The sequence below is a fragment of the Diabrotica undecimpunctata genome, chromosome 4, assembly GCF_040954645.1.
Source record: "Diabrotica undecimpunctata isolate CICGRU chromosome 4, icDiaUnde3, whole genome shotgun sequence".
NCBI lineage: Eukaryota > Metazoa > Arthropoda > Insecta > Coleoptera > Chrysomelidae > Diabrotica > Diabrotica undecimpunctata.
In genome coordinates, this window is record NC_092806.1 from 149,235,062 (window position 1) to 149,258,144 (window position 23,083).

At 31.1% G+C, this 23,083-nt stretch overlaps 2 protein-coding genes across 2 annotated transcripts in view; one reads left to right on the forward strand and one right to left on the reverse strand.

Moving 5' to 3' along the window:
* Positions 1–14,708, forward strand: part of LOC140440179 (transmembrane protein 127-like) — a 28,578-nt gene extending 13,870 nt beyond the window's left edge. The window contains exons 4-5 of the mRNA XM_072530499.1: positions 1,711–1,845; positions 3,768–14,708. Of these exons, the coding sequence (XP_072386600.1) occupies positions 1,711–1,845; positions 3,768–3,943 (311 nt within the window). The 3' untranslated portion in view covers positions 3,944–14,708. The remainder of the gene's footprint in view (positions 1–1,710; positions 1,846–3,767) is intronic.
* Positions 14,709–17,761: 3,053 nt separating this feature from the next.
* Positions 17,762–22,684, reverse strand: LOC140440180 (nuclear receptor-binding factor 2). Its single transcript, XM_072530500.1, has 4 exons — positions 22,473–22,684; positions 22,020–22,365; positions 20,416–20,676; positions 17,762–20,200 (listed from the first exon to the last, which is right to left on the reverse strand). The coding sequence occupies exons 1-4, from the start codon at positions 22,500–22,502 to the stop codon at positions 19,998–20,000; spliced, it is 840 nt and encodes a 279-aa protein (XP_072386601.1). The 5' UTR covers positions 22,503–22,684; the 3' UTR covers positions 17,762–19,997.
* Between the last annotated feature and the right edge of the window lie 399 nt (positions 22,685–23,083).

Here is a 23,083-nt window from a genome sequence, read left to right on the forward strand (position 1 = left end):
CATTACATTTTACCTTTACTTATATATTAAATGTGATTATGTCGACCAAAAAACAATTTATTAATATGTAGGAATTATCAGGTACAGTGGTCTCTAATAAAAATCTTTGTTTTTTCTAAGAAACTCAATATTTCGCTATTTATTTGATAGCTTCATCAGGAGTACACTGTAAAACAATTTGAACATTACAAAAAAATGATGTACAAATAGATTTAAAAACACTCACAGAAATTAAAAGATTTTACAAATAAAAACTGACATTAAAGGATGTAAAATATTGAATGTCAAGATTAAACTGTCGTAACCACGTTCGTTACAGCAATAGGATAAAAAAATTAAAATTACTTGAAATGTAAAAATAACAATAAAAAACGTTAGAAGATTGATATTTCTTTGAAGAATTATTAAGGTTAGTTGTTATTAAGGTGAATGTTGGCTATTTTGAATATTTATAAATTTCGTTTAATATATTACAATATATGTTACTTAACTGTCCAGTGTCCGTTTTATAATTTAAAGTGTTTTTATTTTTGTTAATGTCATACATCTCAAGAAATAATCTTTTTTTGTAGTTATCAGTCCTTGCCAAAATGTGAGTTTTGTTATAGTCTAGCATATGACCGGTGTTTTCATAGTGCTCAACTACTGCACAAGTATTTCTTCCCAAGCGACAATCACTTTTATGTTGTGTGATGCGTTGTTTTAGCCATTGTGACGTTTGGCCAATGTAACTATTTTGAAATCCTAGACACGGTATTTCATAAACAATATTACTTTTATATAAGATTGGTACTGGGTCTTTGATTTTTGAAAATAGTTGTTTGCTGTTCATGGTATTATATTTAGGAACATTTTTGAATATGGATATGACAGAATGAGTTAGACCATTAATAAGGGGGATTTTTTTATATTTGATTCATTTGTTGTTAGAATCATGGACGAGATCATCATAGAAATTACTGCTGTAAATCAGTTTTTTTTTTAATTTGTTTAGGATAGCCGTTCTTACGAAAAATTTTGTACTATATATATCCAGTTTTTTTTGTAAAAAGTTGTCATCAACAATGGACATTATTCTATTTTTCATACCTAGTACGGTATTATATTTTGACGGGTAGTATGATTTGAATAGTAATTTATATACCTGCCTGATGCTGTCTGCTTTTGGTACCAATCCAATGTCAAAATATTGTCATTTGTTCTTATTACCCTTGTGTATAAAAATGGTATACTAAAATCTGTCTCAGTTTTAATTGTAAACTGAAGATGTTTATTAAATGAATTAAAAATGTTCAGTGTGGTATTGGCGTGATACGATGGAACTGCACATGTGATGTCATCGCCACATTTATATATAAACGGTAATTCAAAAGGTAATTGCGTAATCACATTATCTAAGAGATGATCAGTTAAAATAGTTGCAAGGATTGGACTAATCGGAGAACCCATTAGTGTTCCAAAAAGTTGAAAGTAAAATTTACCATTGAAACTAAAGTAAGTGTTGTTAAAAATGAACCTAAGACAATTTTCTGCAAATTCTTAGGTTCATTTTTAAAAGAAGCAAAGAAGCCTCCCTCCAGCAATTAATGATACAAAGGCGAAAAAAAAAAGTGTTCAGTCGGTTTTAGTATAGAGTTTTTAATATTAAAACATGAATCATATTTTTGTACTTGATAGCGTAAGTTTTACATTTTTTAATGCTTATTTTAGTTATTTGGATAATGGTAATAATTGGTGTATCATATTACACACTAGTTCTTCTAGAGATGTCATTGGCCAAGGTCTATCCCAAACAACAATCCTCAGTTAGTTATGGCATTGGTTTTTATCTCATAGCTGCATCAGGTAAGTCTGCATTACTATGCCTAACTATTGTTATGATCCACAAGGAAACTAAATTCCTGTAGCTAATATATTAAAAATCCTTTTATAAAGGATTTTTAATATATTTTTGGCTAAATATATATTTTAATTTTTAATAATATATTTAATATATATTTCGCTAAAAAACAGTTTTAGCCACTATAACGACTTCCAAGTAAAAGTATTTACATCAACTTTACATTAAGTTTTTAACTACTAGGCGAATGAAAGGTATTGTTTTTCTGGAAATAAATAATAATATTGTGTACATTTGAAACCATTTTTTAATATGTACACAGAAAAACATGTAAGATGCAATAAAAATTTTAATAGCTTACTAGTAATGAAGGTTACTTGATTAGTACATTTATGAGTCGCAATTTATTGTTTTTCTCATTTGGATTATTAGAATTGTTGTTAAAAAGTTAAAACTGTAATGTATCTTGATAAAAGATTGCAATAAATCATTACTTACGTGTACTAAGTATTAAAATGTAACTTAAAACAACCAAAAGGTTATTAAGAGTTAATATATATATATATATATATATATATATATATAAGTAATATATATATATATATATATATATATATATAAGTGATGAGAAAAAAAGATTTATGATAATATCCCAAAAAAATTCAATTATGAGGAGTCTAACTGCAAAAGTTGCGTTTTCCACTCTTTTAAATTTTACAGATATCGAAAATAATCTGAAAATGTAAAAAAAACAACAATTTATGGCATTTTTAGCTTTTTTGCGAAAATGCTACTAAGAAAATATTTTTGAACATTCTTAAATTTCGTTATGTTCTATGAAACAAACAAACGCATAGTTTTCGGAGCTTTCAGAACCACGCCAATTAGCAGCCTTCAAGTCCTAGCAGGAGAACCGCCATTAACTCTCAGAAGACAATATTTTTCAATGTGTTGTGCTACTAAATATCTCAGTGCAAAGGAAAAGCCGTTTATAACAAGGCTAATAAGGAGCAACCCTCCAAATCTGTACTCCAATTATTGCCCTAGAAACTTACCTTTCAATGAACGAATAAATCGATTTGAATTCGATATACGTCAATTAAGAGCCACTTCTACAAACAGATGCCAGTCTCCTCCCTGGAAAGTTCAAATACCAAAAGTAGATTTTACCTTACTTAACTATCCCAAACATTCACACAATCCTTCTGAAATAAAACAACAATTCCGGTCTACCATCTCCAGATACCCTGATTTCAAACTAATTTTTACTGATGCCTCTAAAAGCAGTAATGGTGTATCTGCTGCAGCTATTTTTGAAGACAATATCTCTGTCACCCGTCTAGCCAAGGAGTGTAGCATATATACTGGAGAACTGCAGGCAATCTTTAACGCACTGAACCAATGTACCAGCATTGATACAAAATTTCTTATTATATCAGATTCTCTAAGTGCCTTAAATGGTGTCAAGCAGATGTATCCTACTCATGCCAATTTAGCATTAATAAAAGACATGCTATATAATGCCCAAACATGTGGTAAAAACATAACATTTTTATGGGTACCATCCCATGTTGGGATAAAGGGTAATGAAGCAGCTGATAAAGCAGCAACAGAAACTATCAATAACATGACAATTCCTATCATGCAAAACATACCATACATTAACAAAACCTGGCAAGTAAAATGGAACCAAACAGAAGCAAAATTAAAAATTATCAAACCAGATGTTACTTCTGCTTTACTACCGCTCCCAGCTCAAAGACATGACCAAGTAGTTATTAACAGACTGCGGCTAGGTCATACAAAATTTACACATGAATTGATCCTTTTTAAAATTTTCGCTACGAAACTTCACCCCAATTTGCTGTTGCTTTATGTATAGAAGGTTGCATATATAGGAAGAAATATAATTTATGTAACGTTTTAGGTGCTGTTACATGCTGTGGAATAGTTTACACCGTAGTTCTTCCATTCCATACTTCCCGGTACCTGAGAGACGACGACAGATGTCTTCTGGACGCCTTCGACGACGGTCTGGACACGTTTCATCATCCAGTACCTCCGCCGCCTTATTGCATACCCCCACCACCTTACACTCCTTGATTGATCATCAATAAATACCATTGCAGAGGTTAAGTTTCGTATATAAGTAGTCACCATTTATTGGCAGATTTATCTTTAGACGTCAGCAATTAAAAAAAAATTTATCTAGACGTAAATATTGATACTATTTTTTTTTAGTTAGTTAAGATAGTGTCAGTTCATTTCGTTTTAATGAACATTAAAAATGCATTTTATAAGTTAAGTGAAGTATATCACACTGGACTTTTTAGGTACCTACTATAATTGGGAATATTTTTGTATAATCTATATTTGATTTACTATGAGAAAACTTTAAATAATATTTTTTCCTCTTAGAGTTTTCTGTAAATCAATACCATTAAAAACAAATAAATTACATTAAAGAAACTAAAGATTTAAAAACTACAGACCCGTTTCCTCAGTACGATAGAGAAAATTGACGCAAAGCAGTCACTGTATATCTTTCTAATGTGCCGGGTTTATTGACCACATAACCTTAATGAACAATGTTAAGGTCACATACTCGATAAACCCGGCCCATTCGAAAGACATGAAGGGACTGCTTTGCGTCAGTTTTATTGAAGGAAAGGTTGGAGGCATTGGAGGAAAGGGCTTGTATTGCATTGCCCAATCTCTTTGTATTATATGTCTATGTTATTAGGATACAGTATCTCTAAAATCTACTCTTGTCATTCAACAGCTGATTTGGCAATTGGAAGTATTTCATAATTATAGTCATGCATATAATGCACATTTTCTGTTTATAAGTGAGGATTGGCCATGACATTGTGATGTAAGTTACATAAATTGCAAATAAATGACGATGCAACAAGTAATCTGTCATTGAGATAGGTGCTGAAAGGGGTTAACTATGTTAGGTCACTATTAGAGGAATGGAGATTATTGGAAACGTGAAAGGATACGCAGTTTACCATATTCTTTCGTTTCTTTAATTCTCTATTTAATAATTGTTAGACGTAAGAGAATCTGCCAATTAAATATGCTGACCTTAAAAACAATTAAACGAAAGTACCAAAGCTTAGTAATTAGTTTCTTAAGCACAGTAGACGGCTTTCTGATAAAATTCTCTCTATTTTTAAGATTGTTTCAAAAATCTTTCTCGAATATTACAAAACGAATAAAGGTATCTTTTTCTTATTAAATATGCAGGATGTCACAAGATGTAAGACTTGTTAATTTATTTCTTTGGTTTTTTCCGTGACAAGTTTTAACTGACTGATTAATATAAATTTGACTGTCAAAGTACAAGTAACAAATGTTATTGGATTAAATATTTATCGCAGTATGTAGTATTTGACAACTTTACATTATTAGTTTTTGCAAAGCAACCAGCTAAGAGGATGGTTCCCGAAGTATCCAAAAAAGATGACAAAAATAGAAATAACATGTTTACCCCTCAACACGGTTCTTTTTAGTACAATTAACTTTTACCATGCTTGAATGTTTGTTTCTAAACTCAAGCAAAAGTAAATGAAATTAGTTATCCAGAATCACGCGTTGTAAGTGGTGAAAACTAGCCGAAATCACGTGTTCATCATGAATTCTCGGGAATTTTCGGAGTGCTTAAGAAAATATGTTTCCTTGCTGGTCACTTTACATTGTAACAATAGAATCTTATATTTCTGCTTATAATAATAAGAATAATCCATTAGAGCTAGTTTATGAAATAATAAGTTTTCATTCACATTAATAATGTGTCGACTGGGTGGATGAGCGAGAGTCGACTATATATCTAAAGATGTAAAATACTCAAATTAATATATTCAATCATTTAGTCTATCAATAGAAAGAATACTAGCAACCGCAGATGTTTATTTGGTCTCTATATACATAATGTCTTCTAAAAACATGCTAAAATGTGTTTATTTGGAAAAAGTCATACATCGAGTCATGCATTACATGAATCATATTGGTACAAATACAATCCTCTTCGCAATTGATTCTACGTATTGTAGTAAACAGAACGAAACGCAATTATTAAGATTAGAAGTATTCGATTCGATTATTTCTGAGAAAAATTGAATTCTCTGGAGTGTCAAAATAACCGAGAATAACGGAATTAATCAACGTCAAGAATACAGACACAACAGATGAACCAACAGCTGAATCAGCAGCTAAATCAACGACTGCTGCAACAAAGCAAATACTTTCTTTTTACAAGAGTCAATAACAAACTGGAAATTCGGCCAAAGGAAGAACTGTAATACAAAGTAAACGCTTAACTTGCATGGTATGGAACAGGAACGATAACACAGCCAATAAAATAAAAAACTACATAAATGATAGTATTGAATTTCTTGAATATATATTGAACAAAAAAATTGATATTACCAAATAACTTTACTACAATACTAATATTTTGTTAAGCCACCTTTGGTTTTAAGAAGTGCAGTCACTCTCTTAGGCATTGTATTTATACATATTGCTACTATTTCTTTTAAATGGTCATTATGGTTTCAATCAAAAATTGATTCTCACTATGAATGAACTGAACCTTTCTCGTTTGTCGTTACTTCATCGGCCAATTTAATTTTTAAGCACTCCCAAACATTTTCGTTATGGTTTATGTCTGGTGAGTTGTTGAAACATGGTAATAGAGGAATTTCTTGCCCTATCAAAAATATTTTAATGGTTTTAGCCGTATGGCAAGGTGTTCCATCCTGCATAAAGACCTTGCCACTATTACCAAACCATTCGTTCATTTGTGGAACCAATATTGTCTCCAAAACTCTTTTATACTAGTCCTATCGTATGGCTCATGCTACCATATACATATAAACGTCCCATTTCTTGCTACTCATTACAGACCAGATCATTAGTGAGAGGGGATGTTTAATTGTTTTGATTACAGATCCATTCCCATATTTTCCCTGGACGTCTTCGGACAGATTGAGCCTTATCATCTATAATTGGAAATGTTGCTTAATCGCTAAAGCAAACCTGCAAATGTGAATAAAAATTATAAAGTATGGAAAGAATTATTTGTATTAATTTGAGGAAAATAACTTTTATGCTGTTATTTTTCTCTATTGTGCGTTTAATATTATCGGCTTTAAATTTCCTTAAATCTCTCCTAATTGCATTCGAAACAATTTTATTCATTTCTCTTACGAGTGTGGCTGTCTGCATTCTTATCGCTTCTCATGTGTTTTTTTGTCTTCTTAAAAAGCAAAATATAAAATATAAATTATTAACAGGGATTCTACTTAACGGTTGGATATTTAAAATTAGCAATTTTCCACAATTTCAACGAACTGTAAAAAGAAGCAATTAACAAAAATACGGTATGATAAAAAAAGACATATCTCACTTCTAGTGTGCTCTAGAATCTGTATGTGCTACCGACCGATGGAAAAATATATTCCAACAAGCATTTAGGACTTTTAGCAAGACAGCAAATGGACAGGAGTTGAATTAATTTGTTTGCTAGAGAGGAAAATTTAGAAGAGGTCATCACATCCAAAATTTGGAAATATTTCCTACTAGGTCTGATCGATATGTAGAGAAAGATTACAAAGAAAATTAGAACATATGGAATTTGACATAAAAAAAAGAGAAAATTAATTTTTAGGAAACAAAACGTTGGACGGCGTCCATTTTTAAAAGAAAAATACTAAAACATAAAGAAGGACTGAGAAGCGACACAAACTTTGTGCATCCTTTAAATGTTTAGGGAGTATGAATGTTAATGTTCTTGCTTGATACTTATTGTTCCCGAAATTTTTGATCTCAAAACCACAAATGCTTCTGCTATCTGTTCTTCTATTGGTCCAGTTTTCGGAGGCATAATTGAATATTGAGAAAAACACCATATGAACAAACAAAATCAGTGTTTTTTCGTAGTTACCGCCAAGGGTCGTTGTTTGTTAAATGATAAAACGGAGACGCTAATCAATAAGTTAGTTTCTTTAGTTTTATGAGGTTGGTAATTTAGGTCACGTTTCCTTTTCCAACAACAACCAACATCTCTAACTGGAAGTGCATGAATTATTACTTTTTCATAAATTACAGTAAATATACAACTAAGTCATCTTTAGTACAGTTATTCAAGGAAACTTTGGGAAGAAAGTACCTAGTAAGCTTCATGTTGGTATAAAAAATACGAAATCATTAACTACAATCCTTGGTAGCCCGTAAAGTATTAGTTTACAGATCTATTTAATAGTATTATGTGACATTAACTATACAAAAATTCCTTTATATGATATCCTGCATATTCTCAACATGTATTTATTATTACTTAAAATTGTAGCATTCGCTTGACTTAAATAATTGTTGTTTGATGACTGTTTCGAACGTTTTTCTTATATTATTACTACGTATAGTTGCTATGTATAATAATTTGCGTATAGGTGTATCTAATTTTGAATTTAGCTGCATGATATACATTCTTACTTCTGTTCTCTGTTTTGCAAAATATATATCTAAACAATTCAATAGGAAAACCGTGATATGTCGATATGTCGGTTTGCATCTTTGCAAAAAATTACGTATCTTTGGTACGTAACTGTTTCCAGTAGGAAATTTGGTTGTTTGCATTGTTTAGTGACTAAAAAGAGTCATCTACTGCTTTTTGTGATTGATTGCAACAGTTTACACAAAAGAAATATATACCTATATAAAATCGTAAAATGAAAACACAATTGTCATTTGTCATCGATGTCAATTGTTAACTGTCATTGAGATTATGCAGGCAATTTTGTTTATTTTCTTGTTTTTACCTTCTGTATCTTATAAAACTTAGTTCTTATAGAACTGAATTGAAGTCGTTAGATACAAAATACAGGAAAATATTCGAAACAGTTTCTTAAAGGTATACAAGTGTCACTTTCCTCTTGCGTTTTAGTAAGTTGTCTTAAATTTAGAAAAATTATATGTAGAGAAAGTAGTCGGGGCTATTTTGTAAGCCAAATTATTTATCTACCTCAGTTTTTCAGTTATGGAATGAGTACAAGCACGTAGAGGCTATCTGGTTAAAGTGGCATAAATTAAAAAAAATTGGTTTTTATACCACACTCTACGATCTCTAGCAGTTCAAATTTTTCGTCAGTTTGTGTATTTTATGGTACATTTATTATGTTACCCCGTTTTTATTAGATTTCTGTAGTTTGGTTGTTTTTTGTTGTCTTAAACATGCCTATTGTCCTGTAAATTTCCATCTTTATGATCAACTTATTTATACTAAAGTGTTAAATTATCTATTATGAACATACTAGATGCATAACATAGTGTTAATGCAAAGATGTTTGGATATAAACCAAGACCTCTACGTAGGTTTCATAGATTTTGAGAAGGCCTTCGATAAAGTCAGACACCAAAAGCTGTATGAAATCATCAGAAGCAAAAACATCACGACATTAACATCATATCCAGGTTGTACTGGGGACAAACAGCAAAAATCAAAATTGATAATGAGTTAACCGAAGAAATTGAGATTCGTCGAGGTGTGCGTCAGGGTTGTGTGCTTTCTCCAGTATTATTCAATATATATAGCGAAACAATATGTCAGGAAGCGCTCCTAGAGCAAAACATTGGTATGAACATTAACGGAGAGTAATTAACAATATACGATACGCTGATGACACGCTAATAGTAACAGATAACCTAGCAAATTTACAGTTTTTGATGGAAAACATAAACACCCATACCAAAAAGTATGGTCTAAAACTGAACATCAAAAAGACTAAATTCATGATTGTAACAAAGAAGCTATACACCAATGTTAATTTAACCATAAATAATCAGCCAGTTGAAAGAGTTACGTCCTACAAATATTTAGGGGTTTGCTTCACTGATACTAATGACTAGACAAGAGAAATCAAGAGGCGAATAGAGATAGCGAGACAATCGTTTGTCAAAATGAAAAAGTTCCTATGCAGCCGGGACATAAATATAAACTTAAGAACGAGGATGTTAAGGTGCTATGTTTTCTCCGTTCTGCTGTACGGCATGGAAGCCTGGACACTGAAAAAGATAAACATCAAAAACATTGAGGCATTCGAGATGTGGTGTTACAGGAGAATGTGGAAAATACCATGGACAGAAAGAGTAACAAATCAAGATGTTCTGCTGAAGATGGGGAAGGAATGCGAAGTCATAAAAACCATACAAACGAAAAAACTGGAATATCTGGGCCACATAATGAGAGGAGAAAAGTACTCTCTGCTTAGACTCATAATCCAAGGAAAAATCTCGGGAAAGAGAAATGTGTGACGTAGGAGGATTTCCTGGTTGCGAAATTTAAGGGAGTGGTATGGGTGCAGTTCAATACAGTTGTTCAGAGCTGCAGCCAACAAAGTAAAGATTGCTGTGATGGTAGCCAACCTTCGATAGGAGACGGTACTGCAAGAAGAAGAAGAACATACTAGCATTGGGGGCCCTCTCCAGCATGGGATGGATAGATGAAATTAACCATCAACAAAACAGAACAAGTGAATCTGTTAACAAAGCTTGATGTATGCCGGACTATCAATAGAAAAAACTTGTATGTTTAGCAACAACGTCATACCACTACACTTCGTAGATCCGCTAACAGGTGGCGTGAATATGGAATATAAAAAACTTAAAGGAGTGACATATAAGTTGACAAATTCGTTTCATATTTTATTTTGTATGAACCTGAATATCAATTTTTGTTGAAATCGGCTTTATAGTTTCGGAGATTTTAATTTTTCGACAGTCGGACGTCATTTGTAAAATATAATATAAAATATTTTCCGACATATAAATGTTGGTTCGTTCGAGCGCTTATATGATTCACTGCTTCCTTGCTCACTCCAATTTATTCATTTAATTTTTTGTTACCACTCATATTTTCAAAACATGATTGAATTGATTTTCACTTAATCATCAATTTTCCCGCAGTGGTAACTAGAAATTCTTTACTTTTCCAATTATACTTCAATATATTTTTTAATACATCATTTGTGCGACATCTTTTTATGTATTTCTGGTGGCTTAAGTTTTACCTCTCGACTTTTACTCATTTTAAAATGTCTCTCTAATCTCTAGACTTAGAGAGACTGAACAATACTGGACTCAAAAGGAAAGTGAATCCACTAAAACGCTAGAAATCCAAATTTTTGTAGATCTCAGTTTAAGGAAAAGTAAAAAACTATATTTTGAATGCATATCATTAGTATATTTTTTTACAAATTTGACTTTTATTAAACAGATGAAACATTTTGTACTTAATAAATTTAAATCGGTCCGTTTAAAAATATGGTAAAGTCAAAACAGGTGATTACTTATATCCATATTTAAAAATTAGTATATTATTTAATAATTTACTAAAATATCTAGTATTAACCCCATTTTGATTAGGCAAGTAAAAGAAAAGATAGTGGAAAGACATAAACTGGAAGTAAATTTCCGAATATATTCACTTGGATAATTTGTTCTAATAAAGATTACCTACTCGTTTTCTGAGAGTATACACAAAGTATAATACAGTTGAGGCTGACAGCTATTTCTTTCTGCATTACTGTACAATACTTTCCGGCCTTCGTTCATAACACAAAAATGCTTTATCATCTGTCATCTAACAAGTGGAATTATTCGACTTCACAACACTCTTCCATTGGTGTTTTAAATCACGGGATCAGTTCTGAAATTATTTTTGTAATGATCTTTAGTGCCTTCGTCACATTATTCTACGTTGAAGAAACATTGCTCTCTAAGTTTTGGAAACACAAAAATGTCTTTTTCCAAAAAATGTTACACAAGGTCCTGTGAATGTATTGATGCATTTCGGTGATGAAAGCAGTTACCGCTTGTCTAAAAAGTGGCATTTTCTTCTTACTGCTTCACGTAGTCTTTTTAGAACTTAAAAGCAACATTTTTTGTTGTCTGTTGTCTGCCAATGCAAATATTTATTTAAGGTTGACACAAAAATAATCAATATAAAGCAGAAATAAATAATGATCGTCACAACTCAATTAATTAATTATCATCATTTGGCTCTACAAGAGTCTTGGCCGCGTTTACTATTTCCCTCCATTGTTGTCGGTCCCGATCAGCTATTTCCCATTGCTGTATTCGCATTTTGCGTAGATCATTAGCTACTGCGTCCTTCCATCTCTTTCTTGGGCGACCAACTGACCTTCTGCCATCGGGCCTTTCCCAGAATGTGGCGTTCAGGAGTCTTTCGTCACTCGATCTTAGTACGTGGCCCGCCCATCTTATTCGGTTTGCTTTAATGTAGCGTACTATTTTCATCTCCATATACTGTCTGGAGTTCATCATTGTGTCTTCTTCTCCATTCTCCTATTGTTTATTGTAAAGTTTATAATTATTTTTAAATCTTGTTTGCTTATTCCTACTTCTTTTACTAGTTGCTGAGTTGCATCATCTTGGAGTGCTGTACTCAAACGCTTTCTCCTAATCAACCAGACATGCGTATTAGTTACTACAATAGAAGGTTTCAAGTTTGGCGCATGCGTGCCTTTCTTATGTCAGCGCGAATTATGATTACAAATTTATCGAAGTTGTTAGATATCTATTAGCGCGTTCCTTTTATCTGATAAAAAAATGAGCAGAACGTACCTTGGAATATTTTGTGCAAATTAAAATGGGATAATGATCAAAATAGTTTATGTGATTCCAACAAACCACTGGAGTTTATTTATTACAGATCATACCTAGAAATGTGGTTAGACCGAATATAAGAACATAAAAAAGATAAAATGACTAGGTCAGTGGACCAAATTTTTAAAACAACGACTTAAAGAAGAATTAGTGTGGTAGGTACACAAAATATCACCTAATCTTGAGATAAATTGTATTTTTTCATCCACTTAGATACTTTCAGTTCACCCTGATGTAAAAAACTGGAGGCTGACTAAAACTATATTGTTAAATGGGCCAGCATGTAGTGATCCTATATTTATTTTAATTCTTATAGTCTGATAGTCCTCTGCTGTAGTATTGTATGTAGATACATTTGATTAAGCTACTATTTGGTAAAAAGTTACATTTTAACATTCCAAAACACTAAGAGATAGATGAGCGCTTACACTTTTATAATTTTTATTCATTAATGTCTACCACTTAACTAGAAAAATCGTAGTAAACTTGGACTTTCGTCCTTTTCTTTCATTTTCCCGTTTTATCGTGAGTTTACCATGTGTTCAAGAAAATACCTGATAAGAGTGAATTGAAACTGTCCAATAAAAACGTTTATTTTTATATGTCTGATACTAATTCATCTCTTTCTTATACTATAGCTGTCATTTTATCATCTATTTACTAAATGTATTCCTACAATATTTTTCCGATACTAATTTCTGTTCATTTCTTGTGTAAATTATTTCCAAATTAAATTTTTTTAGGTCCTCTAAACTCTTCTTTGACTTCATTTTTTTTTCTACTTGAAAACTTGTCTATTTTCTTGGTTTTTAAGATTTTTTTACTTATTCCTTTTTAACCCCTGTGTAAGTAATTGATTTCGTTACAAATATTTAGTGTACACCACTAGTAGACATTAAAATATTTTACAAATAGTAGCTTGATCTTGGAAAAGATCATAAATTTATATTTTGCTAAATCAGAGTCATATATCTTATATATTATGAATTATTGTAACAAATTTATGTGATAGAAAGATATAATCTAGTCTTATACGATTTCATTTATTGTACCTTTTAGAACTGGTGAATATTGATTAATAAAACAAGTGGTTAAGGTATTAAAATCTAGCCTTTGGTTGTACAGCATTGTTTTTGTGGTTCAATAAGAATCCAATTTCATTGAGTCATCCGTGTTTATCAGTTGTTTATCTGTGTCATCGCAGCTTTGCAAATTCGTATCAAAATAGAAAATTTTATCAACAACACTGATCAAAACTATCTCTATATGCTTTTTAGTTTTTTGTACTCCAACGCTTGTTTGTTACATCTCTTTGTTTTCCTGGTTTTATGTTGCAAATTTTGCTTTATTGTTGGCTTTGTCCGAATCTTCTCGTTTTATGTCCTTAAAACGTGTTTCCAATTTCGCTTTTCCATTGCCCATTAAGTCTTTGCTTGCTTTTCCGTTTTTAACTTTAATATTGACTTCACTTGGCATCCGTATGTTATTAGTGACAGTACGTGTTGGTTGACCAGTGTTATTTTGAATTATTTTGGATACTTATCCTTCTTTAATATCAAAAATCATCTTTTTAAATGCTTAGGATAGTTTTTTCGATGGTTTATCTTCACAGTTTCACTCTGTTTGTTAAATTTTGATTTAGCCCAAGTATATAAATCTTCTGAGACTTGTTCTTCTTTATTATCTTGTAATTGTTCTGCATTGATTTGATGCTCTTTCTCTTTATAGCCTAATAAGAAAACAATCAGTATATCGTAGATTATTCAGACCTCCATTTATTCTTATTCGAGGTTTTGTCAACTGAATTTCTTCAATATATCCTCTAGAAATCCATGTGACAACTTACAATACATTATTGAGAATCACCTGTTGCTTAATCAATTTTACCAGTTGGTTTATCTACTTATATCGGCACAGACATTTATTTTTATATGTATTGGGTATGTTTATAAGTAGTATATTAGATTAACGTTAAAGATTTTGGTACTTACTAAATCATTAAAGTGTTTGTCTCATTATATTTTTTTTGATGATACCAAAATCAAATACTTAATGCTTGTTTTTATTTTGTATATATTTTTGTTATTAAAATATAAGAATCTTTGAAAATGCTTGTATTAGAAAATATTATTCTGTTAAACACCGTATTTTATATGTATTCAGTTGAAATAAATTATCTCCAAAGAATTTTTTATATTTTAGCCCTTAATCCAATTTTGTACTTAATATCTTTCCCGTAATCCCCTAACCTTTTTCTGTTAACTCCTCTATAGAGAATTTTTTTAAAGTTTTAGCAATGAAAAGTAGCCGAATTCCTATTTTGCAGTATCCGTAAATAGTTAAACTTTGTTTAGAGGTCAAAACTTTTTGGGTTGTAATATTCTGTCTAAATTTCAAAATTTTCACTTGTCGTTGGGTAAACAAAGACATGAAACATCAATAATTGTACATAATGTTAATATTGTAATGAATTTATTATCTTTTAATTGGTCTGGGATTGAAAGATCTAGAAAATGAAATGTAGAAATTTTTGTGTTGTATGTTTCCGACAATAAATCTATCAAAATATTACCAAGCTGAGTGAACGCACTGTAGTTCGTCGTTATCTCTATACATGGCACTAGCCACAATTTTTCAGTAGTCGACAAATCTACTAACTATCATCATCATCATCATCATTGGCTTCATAGCCCATGGTAGGTCTTGGCCTGCTAAAGGATAAGTCTCCATTCTCTCCTATTCTTCGCCTTGGCTTTCCAGTTTCGTACTCCCAACATTCTTAAGTCTTCTTCCACCTGATCCTTAAATCGTGCTCTGTGTCTGCCACTCCTTCTCACTCCATCTATTCTTTGGTTATAAATATGTTTTGGCGGCTCCATCTCATTCATTCTCTCTATGTGACCTAACCACCGCAGCCGGTTTATTTTGATGGACCTAATATCAGGTTTGTCATACAGGCGGTAAAGCTCGAAATTATAACGTCTGCGCCATAATCCGCCCTGCTGTACTCCTCCATACATATGCCGGAGGATTTTACGCTCAAAGCATCTTAAACGTTCTTTGTCATCGTCCATGTTTCCGACGGGTAGGTGAAGATGAGCTTGATAAAAGTTCTGTATATCACTAGTTTCGTTCTTTTTGTAACTAGGCTTGTTGTTAAAAATTGTTTTAATCCATAATAGGCTCTATTTGCCAGATATATCCTGTCTGTTTCTGCACTTACTGCATTATTCTGATTAATTTGTGAGCCTAGGTATATAAACTCTCTTACTCCTTCGAAAGTATATGTTCCGATCATTAGATCTCCGGGTTTTGCTGCTTGTATATAATTTGATACTTTCATATACTTCGTCTTACTAGTGTTAACCTCTAGTCCCATTCTTTTTGTTGCTGCTTCAAGCGCCTTGAATTATTCAACCACGTCAGCCTTTCTTCTTGCAATAATGTCGATGTCATCGGCATACGCTAGTAATTGTACGCTGCGATTAATAATAGTTCCTCTGGTTGTTATTCCAGATTTTCTTTTCGATTTCTCTAGTGCAATATTAAATAGAAGGCATGATAGGCTGTCTCCTTGTCTAAGTCCTATCTGAGACTGGAACGTTCTAACTTTACACTCGACTCTTGAGGGGGTCACTTTCACCAATTTTACTAAGTGTACTGGTATGCTGAATTCTATCAAGGCCTTGTAAAGTGCGTTTCTTTCAACACTATCATAGGCACATCTAAAATCAACAAACAAGTGATGAGTATCAATGCCATACTCATATGTTTTTCCAGAGCTTGCCTTAGAAGGAATATTTGATCGGTCGTTGATCTTTCTTTACGAAACCCACAATGATATTTACCTATTATGTCTTCACAATATCCCGATAGTCGGTCGTAAAGAATATTCGTGTTACGTTTAGGAGGGTTATTCCTCTGTAGTTGTCACATATTGTTTGATCTCCTTTCTTGTGGATAGGTACAATTATACCTACATTTCAGTCTTCTGGCAACTTTATTTGCTTCCAGATCAGTTCTACCAGTCTACATATACAGTATGTCAGGTTTTTTTTTCATGCTTTAAAAGTTCTGAAGGAATGCCATCTGCCCCAGGAGCTTTGTTTTCTTTCAATTTTTGAATAGCTTGGATGACTTCTACCGTTGGGATGTTATCTTTCTCTCTTTTGTCATCAATGTTCTCGAGTTGGATTTCGTGGAGCCCTGTCTCACCTCTTATATTTAGCCTTTCCCCGAAGTTTTCTGCCCACCTTTCTAGTATCTGGTCCTGAACACCAATGATCTCCCCTGTTCTATTTCTAACGATTGATAATCTTGGTTTGAATTCTTTGCTGTTGTGGTTAATCCTCTTGTAGAACTTTCGCGTTTCTGCTCGTGCCTTATAGCTCTCTAGTTCTTTTAGTTGTCTCTCTATATGCTCTTTCTTCTTTTTTTAAGTATTCGTTTTTCTTCTCGTCTCAGCTGCCTATACTATTCCTCTGTTTGTCTCGTTCGTCGCCCTTGGAGTCTTCTATATGCCTGATTTTTTCTTTGCGTTGCTTGTGCACATTCCTCATTGTACCAGTCTGACCTTAATTTTTTACGTTTTTGCTTTCCGATAACTTCAGTTATAATAATAATAATAATAATAAAGGTCTTTATTTTTCCTTCAAATTCATACAATACACAAAATATATAATTTATATATGCATAAAATACAATAAGAAAGAAAAAATGCCGAAGATCAGTTGGTGCTGATTTCAAGAAATCAGTACCTCTGCTTTTCATCTTAAGCAAGAGAGAAAAAAAAATATATAATATATTTTTTTGCATGTTATGTAACAATCAATTAAAAACCATAACCAATAGAAACATTTAACATTTAAATACCTTTTCCAATATGGCTCTACACTGCGTCCAATAGTTGTTAATATCTTCAACTATAACATCCGTGCAGCCTTCCAGCTTGCTTTCGAGACTTTCCTCGAATCTCTTCGCTATCTCAGGGTTCTTCAACGCTTCTACTTTAAACCTTTCCTCGTTAACTCCTTTTTCTTTCTTTGCATTGGAGATTCTAGCTCTCTATCACGTCACTGAAGTGTCTTGCATCAACCACATGGTCGATTTGGTTTACTGTTTACTGTCGACAAATCTACTAACTATTATTTCTACAAATTTTCTCCAGATGACATACCAATTATATTCTAAAATTGGAACTGGTGAAAAATCAAAATTCATTAAAAAACTGGGTAAAAGTAAAGGTTTATTATAATATTTAACAATTACAGGTTTGCTGTACAGAACAATATATCGAAACTAATAACTTTTCAGTTTACTAATGAATTTAGAATTAAACCTAAATCATAAAATAACAATTTGACGTTTCATCTTTCAGATCCGACTTTCATTGTAGAATTTTTCAAATTAAACAATCTTTCTTTTTCTTTGTAGCGGAAACATACCAAAATAATTATTCTCATAATTTATTCTTCCTCTTTTACTTAAAAATTTAAACATTTTATTAAATCTGTCGATATCAAAAGCAAGTAATTAGTTTTTTAGCACAACCACGGCAGAGAGCATATGATTACACAATAAACCATGAAGAATACCAGAAAAACTCATAGTATACTATCAATTTTTTATCCAAAGTAACAAATTAAGACAAATTCTTGATTTAAAAAGATTTCTGCCTACTATTTGAAAGCATAACATTAAATACAAAGTTATTTTATAATTAGGGTTTATTCCTGAAGATATTTGATCAATTGGGACAGTTTCAGAATATTGTTTGGAAAAATAAAAATGTAGGTTAAAGATACAATAAATACATAATTTACTATTAGTCCATACTAAATTAAGAAAACATGCCAAAATTTCAGTGCTTCAATGGAAATATATTTGTAATAAGGTAGGATATGAGTATAAAGTAACTTGGAGATCATGTCTACCATTTACATAAGTATATAATTGAGGAATAAAAATCCTGCTGAACATACAAAATTACAGAGATCCCAGAGTTGAAAGTGATGACTACATGATCTATGCAACGATAAGATTTAGTTCACCAATACTAAATAAAATAAACTTCCATTGAATGAATGAGTTGCGCCAAATGTATGCAACTTTCAATTCACTCACTGATTTTATTCTCAAGAACATAGAGGAATATATTTTTAAACAATGATAGCATATGTATATATACGTCTATGCTCAAGAGTATATTTGTCTCTAGCTTGCTTATAGAAATTTTCGCTCAAAAAAAAAAACCAATGGCCAAAAACTAAGGATTATTTAGAAGCAAAATTGAGAAATAATTAGAAGAAAATTCAGAAATTATTGAGAGTATGTGTTCAGACACAAAGAGATCAATAAAAGTAGCAGCAGAAATATTAACAAGAAAGAAAGAGACGGAAAAAAGAAAAACAACACATTTTATTAACACAATATAGAAATATACTGTAGAAATCAAAATACAAGGTTAACTTAATAGCGAAATGTACAAAATAAGGAACAAAATTTCAAAATATGAACATATTTTATTCAAAATCTAATGTGGACACCTAACTGGAAAATTAATATATTACATGTAACTATTTATACAATGGTAAGCAAAAAATATGTGTAGTTTCTTCATTCCATATACATTTTGATAGCTTGGTGATAACATCATTATTATCTTGTTCTTATGTTTTTAGCAAAGAAGAAAACTGTTACGCACATACATTTCCTGAATGTCATTGCGAAAAGTCCTGTATTAGGTATGTGATTTATTGCACTGTTACCAAGTAATACAGGAAAAATATTAATGAAACTCATGTTTGACAGCTAGATTTTGTGCTACTGTATTACACCACTAAGCCACCAGTGTATTAACCTACGCAGTTTTATTATTGTACTTTTATTTAATAACATTATTATATATCTAAAATTGTGTTTATAACACTGAATATCAGTCAAACAAACCTAAAATTACTTCAAAAGTTTTAAAAATAAATATAAAACCCATTAAGACATCTATAACACATATTTGTGAACAAAAATATATTTTACAGAAAACTTGCATATAGATGTAGATATATGAAAAATCAAAAAATGATAAATATAATTGTATGACAACTGTTACTTTCAGGATTTCAAGAATCTGTTTTTAGGTCTCTCTTTTGTCATTACAGCATTTGGCCAAAAGAGGCCTTTTTATCACAAATTAGTCTCAGCCATTGTTTTCGTACTGTTTGTTTTAAACAATTTACATTACTAACTAACCTAACCTAACATATTAGGTTGTAAACAACAAGAGTAGTGTAGCCAGCTATCAACTATTACACCTCATTTCATCATCAGATACAACTGATTTAACAAATTCTGAGAAAATAACAAAGAAAGAACTACAAAGTTGAAGAAATCAAGCTAATATAAAAAATCAAATTCAGAAAACTGATGCTTAGTTAAAAAAATAAATATAACATAAATATTTTTATGACGTTTAATTGTTATTAACAGTGCTACTCTTAATGAGGCTTAGAAAGTCAAAGTTAGGCATCTCTAGAGGAGCTAGCTGAGGTAAATTCCTGCTTTCATTAACAATGTCTGGACTCAATTCACTGCATGGTGAGTAAATATATGGGGATGTTCCTCCTGAAGAATCAGTTACAACTTTTAAACTTGAGTTATTCTTCGTTTGTTGAGCTAAAACATTAAAAAAAGTACTTATATTAGTAAATGATAATTGGCAGAAGAAATCTGAGCACCTAGTAAAAATTAGTTTATTCTCGCTTTGACAATAACTGCTTTTTTCTGGTTTGCTTTTATATTTTTCTAATATATCTTCTTAAAAGTACATTTTTCTATACTTGGCACCTTCTAATATAAAATTTTAAATGAAATAAATACACCATTCCTACCTTTTTGTTTTTCTCCTTCAAGTACCCTAATTGTAGCTCTTAGTTTCTCAATCTCTCTATTTCTATCATCTAATTGTATTAGAAGACATTTGACAGAATCTCTCAGTTGTCCACTGAGTACTTTCAGTTCTTCAATGATCTGAGAATCATCTTTTGGATGTTTGTTACCAATTACTTGAGTTGTTTCTTTTTCTAGTTTCTCTTCGTTGTCACTGGTTGAGTATGATTTTATGCTGTCATTATCACTGCCACCTCTCTTGCCTGTAAATAAAAAGAGAAATTATACACAGTAATTTATTTATTAATTTTCCAGGATTGCAATCGGTAAGCCGGAACGCCTCAAAAATGTCAAATTTTTTGTGGACTTAGCCGAAAAAGTGAAAAAAAACCTCAAATTTTAATGTTTTCTTTGCTTTAAACTAGTAAAAGTGCCCAAATAATCAAAAATACAGAAAAAATAACAAAAAAGGTAGTATGAATAAAAAAAAAATTACATAAAAAGCCAAGAAAAGTATATATACATGTCTTAATAAAAAAAACGTAACTAAAACATATTAAATCTCACTGTTTTTTACTGTTAAATTATGAAAAAATGGGTAAAATTGTTTAAAATAATCAAGATTTTTAATATTTCAAAACAATATGGCGGCCATGCGCAAGAAGTTAAATTTTATGTACTTTTGACATTGTTGCCAGTTTTAACCTTTAAAAGATCTAAAAATTTCATGAAAATTACCTTAATTAAAACAGGTGGATACAATCTTAATAACCACGTGCAAAACGAGTTAACCATCGTCTTATTTTATTATTTAAAATGTAAACCAAAAAACCAAATCTAACCTAACACTGGTAAAAAAAAGCAGTAATATAAATAAATAAAATGTTATAATATAATTAAAAATCAAAATTTTTATATTTCATAGGAAAACATGAAATTAAAACTAAACCAACGTAACCAAATCTAACCTAACGCTGCTAAAAAAGCAGTAATAAGAATAAAATTTTATCAAAATTTTTATTGTTCATAAGAAAACGTGATAATAAACGTATAGTAACGTAACCAAATCTAAACTGACCCTTGTAAAAAAGCTATACTTTTCAGTTAAAAGTAGGTAATAATTTATTCGTTTTAAGTTTTAGGTAAATTTTTATTTTTCATTAGAAAACATAATTTTGAATAACTATGGCAACACTGGTTAAAATTACCCTTCTTGATCATAAGAAACAGTTGTCATTCCTGTCATTTCTTGTTGTTTCATGGTAAATAATGGCGGTGGCTTTTAAAAATCGGGCATATTTTAAATCGGAATTATATAAAAAAGAACGCTTTGCACCGAATAAAAATCATTGCACAATCATTAGTAAGTGAAGGAGAATTCATTGATATAAATTTCATCTCCGTAGACACGGTTCCGGTTTATTAAACTAGTACCTTGCAATCATGCATGCTTGCAAATCAAATATCAAATCTAACTGAAGGTAAATAAATACCTCAGTACACCTCTAACTTCACACAAGATAAGATCTGGTCTGCTGACACTGTTTAACCAAGAAAAATAAATTTTTTCAGAGCTAGTATTGAACAAGTTTCAAATTACACTTGCCTAGATAGTCGATTAAAGAATCATGCACTTCAATAGTCCTGTATATAGCAGCTTCTAGACCTTCTCCATTCTCTGGATCATTACTAGGAACAGAAATCCTTCTTTTCTGTAATTGGGCTAACTTCTTATGATTCTCGATCTGTGATTGAGCTTTTTTCATCTGTACAAAATCAATTTGTTTTTTGTGATATTCTTTTTGAAGCTTTAATGATTCCAAAGACCTCGCATTTTCTGTTAAGTTTAAACTATCTTCTAAAAGTTGAATAGCTTGTTTATGGCATTCTATACAGTCTTCATACTTTTTTTGTCTCAGTAATGCTTCGGCTCTCCTTTGTTGTTGGTGTGCCTAAAAATCGCAAAAGATTTAATACTGGATAAGAGAATATGTTTATGTTTGTAAACATATCGATTCCAAGTTCTGACCTATTTACCTTATTTTAAGGGAATACTCACTTTGTTTAGAGAAGAATTTTCCATTCTCATTTAGAAATTTTTAAAATTATTTTTTAATGATTTGGTAAACAATGACTTTATACAATAGATTATAAACAATCTATAATATTATTAAAACACTATAAATTTGTTGTGAAGGTTATGAATAATTACGCTTACGCACACTCTTTCCACAAATTGTGCTGATGATGCTGACGAATTGCTGGTCCCATTCAAATGACAATGACAACAGACAGTATTCTCTCGTTTCATGTTCTGTTTTTCAATAAAAATGATGTAAAAGGTCTACAGGAAATTTTAAGTGACAGCAATATTCCTAAACAGTGGTTTCAATGAGATAGATAAAGATGCCAAAAACTACCAAAACGTACTAGATCTAACATAACATTTCTGTTCCATCTAGCGGGGGATTATCAAAAATTAATATTACAGTGTTCTTTCTTTTATGTTACAGTTTTCTATTATAGAAAAATTGTCTAGGAATATTATATACAATAAATTCCTTGGATAAATTGAAAAAATATAAATAAAATATCCCATTGCTCCCTAAGAACTAGTCACCAAATTTTACAAAAGTTAAATATATATTTAAATTCTTAAAACTTAATTTA

Bases quoted from the DNA above. Each gene is read 5' to 3' on its own strand.
- LOC140440180 (XM_072530500.1), bottom strand. From the start codon at position 22,502: ATGAGAATGGAAAATTCTTCTCTAAACAAA. The intron at 20,677-22,019 runs GCAAGTGTAATT...TTTTATTTACAG, and splicing joins TTCTTTAATCGACTATCTAG to GCAAGAGAGGTGGCAGTGAT. The intron at 20,201-20,415 runs GTAGGAATGGTG...TTAATGTTTTAG, and splicing joins TGAAGGAGAAAAACAAAAAG to CTCAACAAACGAAGAATAAC.